Here is a 5722-nt window from a genome sequence, read left to right as displayed (position 1 = left end):
TAACCTATAGTTTTATTAAAAAAATATTATAAATAAACATATGAAAGAATAACAAGCGAACTCAACTGAATATGATTTAAAACTTGAAATTCTACAAGTGGTGAAGATAGAGTTAGAGCCCAACAATCTTGATTAAAAGGGACATTTAATAAGTAGAAGATAAAATTAATTAGTTGAGCTCTTAAATAACATTTAATATAGAAATTAATGCTCATTTACCAAAAAATAAAATTAAAAATAAAAATAGCATAGATTTCCATTTTTTAAAAATATTTAATTATTTATATAAAAAAATAATTTAAAAAATTAATATTAGTAAATTTCAAAATATTTATTTTTGATTAATATTAATCAAGTAAAACTTGAGTGATTATAAATAAAAATTTTCCATTTATTTTTGTTTCACAAAACTCACTTATTTAAATAAATATATTTAATAAATATTTTTAAACTATTAATATTAGTAAATATCATTAATCAAATTTAACTCTGATTATTAAAATAAATTTAAATTAAAAAACCTTTTTATATAACATAGTTTTCTTATCGGATCCAAACCTCGGTTTGTAAGATCCGACCCGTTACCAGTCCAGAACACCACCTCCAGCCCTCGAGCATCATCTGGCGATCTCTTCAGCTCTTCTCCTTCGATCTCCTGCGGATCAAAGCTAGGGTTTTCGGAATTTGAGGGTAAAAATCTCTTCCGATCCATTCACTGATCCATTGATCTCTACTATTTCTCTGTTTTTTTCATCGCAATCTCATCTTTTATGTCTTGTTTTTGAGAAATTTTTATGGTGATCATTTGGAATTTTCTTTTTCCCTGTAATTCATGCTTGATCTTGTAGAGATCTTGGAATCAAATCGTGAATCCAATTTTATTGCTTGCTGGATATCGTTTCTTCATTATTTCTTGTGTTCTATTGATGATATCTGTCAGGCTGGGTGGGTGAATCTAGGGTTTCTGGAAAACCTCCGAGTAATTTGTTGATCCTTTCTGTATGTTAGAGTTTTCCATTGTTTAGTCATTAATGATATCCGTGTGTTTTTTTTTCTCTTTTTATGCCAGAACAATCGCCATGATTTATAATCTTATCCTTGCTTAAGATTGCCTTGATAAAAATTTAAACTTTTATTTGTGCTTGTGAATGTGTTTATAATTTTGGTCATTTTGTTGTAATTTTTTTCTCCTGATTTAGATGGTTATGTACTCTTCAGGTTTTTTCGATTAACAACCTAAGAATGTTAAGTTTTTTTGTGGTAGGTTTGAGATATTCGGATTACTCTTGGAAAAATTTGACGGTTTGAACATTAAGTCTTGAGGATGTCGGGGCAAGGGCAGCGCTTGACCGTGGTGCCAACTGTGACTATGCTTGGTGTCATGAAGGCACGGCTTATTGGTGCTACGAGAGGTCATGCCTTACTCAAGAAGAAAAGCGATGCCCTCACAGTCCAATTCCGGCAGATACTCAAGAACATTGTAACTGCTAAGGAGCAAATGGGAGACATCATGCGGGCCTCTTCATTTGCTCTAACTGAGGCAAAGTATGCTGCTGGGGAGAACATCAAGCATGTTGTGCTTGAGTCAGTCAAGTCGGCCTCAGTCCGCGTTAGGGCCCGGCAGGAAAATGTTGCTGGGGTGAAGCTCCCAAAGTTCGAACATTTCACTGATTCTGCTTCAGACACCAAGAATGACCTTACTGGCCTTGCCCGTGGTGGCCAGCAGATCCAAGTATGACATCTGAATATGCTATGTATTAACTTTTTATTTTGTAGTGTTCATTTTCAAACTAATGGAGCAATGTTATCTTTCTTTAAGTATTATTACTTGAATTGCAGAGTTTATATTTTAGTATTATTTTGTATTAGCTGCTGATTTTCCATGAATAGGCGTAGTATGCTATATATTTCTTATGCTTTATATTCTGCCAGATAGTGTTCTGTTTCCAAGTATTTTTCATTTTAGAACATTTTTACCGACTTGAATTTAGTCAAATTTAGATAGGTGAATATTTGTATCGGACAACATAGGCTTATTTAATCTACCATTGGGAACTGGTTTGGTATTGGGTAACTCGTTAGCTTGTCTATGATGCTTGTGGGATAAAGATCAAGCGCTTTCTTGGTCTTTTCTTTCTTTTTGTTTTTTGGTTTGGAAAAGTAGTAAGATTTGGATATGTGGCTTTGATCAGTGTTAGTTTTACTCTAGTAGCACATCGGTTGCAAGCCTGCAAGCTAGTACCTTCAACTGGTTTAATACATTATATTCTATCAGTTAGTTGATGGATGGTTGTTGCTTTATGTTTTTGGATTCAAATTAACTTGGTGTTTTGCCATATTGAACCAATGATCATGATAGCTAATACTGCTAATCAGCTTTTGATCTGGACTGCTGGAAGTAGTGTGCTTATATAATTTTTCTTTAAAGAAAGAACGGTTTGAAGATATACAATAAGGTGACTGTGGAAGTATGTGTATTTGGATAAATTGCTCTATCAGTGTTTCAGTAATGCAACATCATCATGATTTCTTCATTCTTAATGGGTCTCTTTAAATTGTTGTTGTGGCTAAAATAATAAGTGAGATACACTATATGATATATACGTATGTGTGTAATCTAATATAAACTTCCAACATGAGAACAGTTCCAACATTATTAGACCCGAGATTTGGTGAAAACTAGAAAATTTTGTCAAGCATGCATATCATTCAACCGTGTATTCTCCTGGTTTCTCTGTTTGAATACTGTTTTAAATTGATTCCTTTGCTCCCAGTCATGCCGTGCTGCGCATATCAAGGCCATTGAGGTTTTGGTCGAGCTTGCATCCCTTCAGACCTCATTCCTGACCCTGGATGAAGCTATCAAGACGACCAACCGTAGGGTCAATGCTTTGGAGAATGTGGTGAAACCTAGACTGGAGAACACCATCAGCTATATCAAGGGTGAGCTTGATGAGCTCGAGCGTGAGGACTTCTTTCGGCTGAAGAAGATACAAGGTTACAAGAAGAGGGAGATTGAGCGGCAGCTCCAAGCAGCAAAGCAGTTTGCTGAAGAGCAATTCGCTGAGAAGATATCACTGCAGAAGGGCATCTCACTCAACGCAGCTCACAACTTGCTCGGCGCTGAGAAGGACGATGATATTATCTTTTAATTTTTGACGATTCAATCAACTGTGAACTTCTCGTATTTGCAAATTGAAGTATCAGAATTTTTTTGGGTTAAGGTATTCGCGTGTCGCTCAGCAGAGTAAACTTAATGGCATACCGAATAAAAATTTCTGGCCTTTATCCTTGCAATGCCAGGAGTATATATGAACTTAAGATAAAGATGTTTTTATGTATTAATTTATCCAGTGTTTCTTGCTATTTGTAGTTTAGTAAGGAATAAATGTTCATAACTATGTTCATGTATCAGACCTCTGGTTTTTGGTGAGGAAGTGTTGGCTGTATTCATTTTTCCAGGTAATAATGTATCAGTATTGTTTTTGTTCTTTTTGTTTTCAAATTACATGTGGTCTTATGCTTTATTGCTACTTTGCACCTATTTTATTAAATTAATAAAAATCTCCTTTTGTTTAATTAATAGAAATGTGTCAATAATGGAATAATTATTTTTTAAATGTTTTTAGCTGTCACGCCCCGAACCCTGCTCCCCGTGCTCGCAGTACTCGACAAACGGCCACACACTCCACCAAGTCGAGGCCTAGTAGGCATGTAAGGCCTCAAAACCCGTCTCAACAAATCACAAAAAAGTCTAACGAGAGCAAAAGGCTAGAAACAAGAATGGAGTTCAAAGACTAAAAGAAATAACTAAGTTGTCTTTGCACGATTCATACAAATTTAATCAAATAAAAACTATGCCCACAACAAACGGGACTTATTACATGCTAAGAAGATTGACGGTGGCTCAACGATCCCTGCTAAGTCTATCCGATCACCGACTCTACTCCCCGATCCGAAAGAAAAATAACAACAAAATTTATGAGCTGACGAGTCAGAAGCATCCCACTAAAAAGTATAGGGATCACTTATCAAAAAAATCATAATTTAATAATTTGCAAAAACCAACCATAAGTTTTAATTCACTTAACATAGATGTCAAAAAAATTAAGCATATAGGTCCCCCAAACAACTATTGCCCAAAAACAAATCACAAAAATTCATATATTTACCCCGTGACCCGAGACAAAAACAAAAGTCGTATTTTTTTACCCCTAGTGACTCGAGCAAAAATTAACAAAGGCCGATATTCATGCATGACGGCAAGCGTTAGGGAAACTATAGTTTCTAGAACAAAAATACGTGTCGACTACGTGGCGTGTTTAACCCCCGATGGATGAGGTTATTGCAAAGTTAGTTGGGGACTAATTTCTATATCAAAAGTACCTTGTTCACAAAACGATAAACTAACAAAATTCAAGACAAAGCAAAAGTACAAGAATACAGATAACATGATCCCATTTTTGTCATATCAAAAATACACCGATTAATGGAATACAAATATGAACAAATAATAAAAAAATAATAATATTCTTTAATAAAAAAATTTAAATAATACCCTAAATTCAAAAATAAATAAATAAATATATAATCGAACTTTAAACACATGAATTCAAAAAAATTTAAATAATTATCCGAAATTCGAAATTTTGAACAGTCATAAATCATATGAAAATTTCAAAAAGTAAAAAGAATCGAGATTTAAAAGAATTATTTGAAAAATTCGAATTTAACTAAACCAACACGTGGGAATTCTAAAGAATCTCATTAATTTGAATATTAAATAATTTAAAAATAATTCCGAAATTAGTATTAATTATATAAATATAATTTGAATAATATACGAAAATCTAATTATCCAAAAATAAATAAATAAAAAAATACATATTTTTCACAAATTTAACAAGTTTCAAAAAGTCTATATACATAGTATAATTTATATGGGATACTTTACTTGATATTTGCTAAATCCACAAAAAAATCCAAGTTGACTCCCCACTTAACTCTCCACAAAAAGAACCTATGGGACATAAAAATCAATTCAATAACCCTAACTTTTACAAATTAACTAGGAGTCTTGGATTCCGAGTATAACACTTAATCTTATAAAGGATCAGAAAATAAATATCATTGGATACTATAAGACCTCAATCAAAAACACTGCACATCCTAACCCAAAGCAAGATGCAGTGCATCAAGAAGAAAATTAAATCGCTAAAGCATTACTAATTAACCTTTTGAAGGATAATATATATATTCACACAATGGCATCCATAAATAACAGGGATAAAAGCATGGGAAGTAAAGACTTTTGCAATTGATTTGAACCACTAGCGTGAGCCCTATAAAGAGAAAACTTAAAGAGCAGCTGAAGAGCCTCAAGCGGAGAGCATCTAACATCTGGCACAAACAGACACTCACACTGCCAGAAGCGAGACTACCAGGTCGCAATCGGGATGATCTGACACTGCTATATTTTGGAAGTCGACTTAGATCCTCGTTTGACGATCGGGACTAGGGAGAGCCTACCGATTACGCCCAGCCACGAGCTAAAGAGGCGATGGGAGAAGCTGAAGTTATGCTGATTTATCGCAGCAGGTGGGAGGTTGCTTTCTAAAATATGGGTAGAAGGTTATGAAAGGATAAGATAAAAACTTTTAAATGAAACTAATTAAATTAAATAAAAACAAAAAGATAATTTTAAAGAGAGTGGGGTCCACAT

The 5722-nt window shown here is 33.7% G+C and overlaps 1 protein-coding gene across 1 annotated transcript; it reads left to right on the top strand.

The window, feature by feature from the left end:
* Window positions 1-558: 558 nt before the first annotated feature.
* On the top strand, window positions 559-3491 carry LOC120257453 (V-type proton ATPase subunit D-like). The gene is made up of 3 exons (XM_039264922.1): window positions 559-690; window positions 1265-1732; window positions 2775-3491. Exons 2-3 carry the CDS (start codon window positions 1325-1327, stop codon window positions 3150-3152), a joined length of 786 nt encoding a protein of 261 aa, XP_039120856.1. The 5' UTR covers window positions 559-690; window positions 1265-1324; the 3' UTR covers window positions 3153-3491.
* The last annotated feature ends 2231 nt before the right edge of the window (window positions 3492-5722 follow it).

This window comes from Dioscorea cayenensis, unplaced genomic scaffold, assembly GCF_009730915.1.
Source record: "Dioscorea cayenensis subsp. rotundata cultivar TDr96_F1 unplaced genomic scaffold, TDr96_F1_v2_PseudoChromosome.rev07_lg8_w22 25.fasta BLBR01002129.1, whole genome shotgun sequence".
Lineage (NCBI taxonomy): Eukaryota > Viridiplantae > Streptophyta > Magnoliopsida > Dioscoreales > Dioscoreaceae > Dioscorea > Dioscorea cayenensis.
Note: the sequence above shows the minus strand (reverse complement) of the source record. Positions and strands in the feature narration are given on the sequence as shown.

What these genes read in the sequence shown, in the direction of transcription:
- LOC120257453 (XM_039264922.1), top strand. Translation starts at nt 1,325, where the DNA reads ATGTCGGGGCAAGGGCAGCGCTTGACCGTGGTGCCAACTGTGACTATG. An exon ending in GTGGTGGCCAGCAGATCCAA is followed by an intron (nt 1,733 to 2,774) that starts GTATGACATCTG and finishes CTTTGCTCCCAG; the next exon opens with TCATGCCGTGCTGCGCATAT.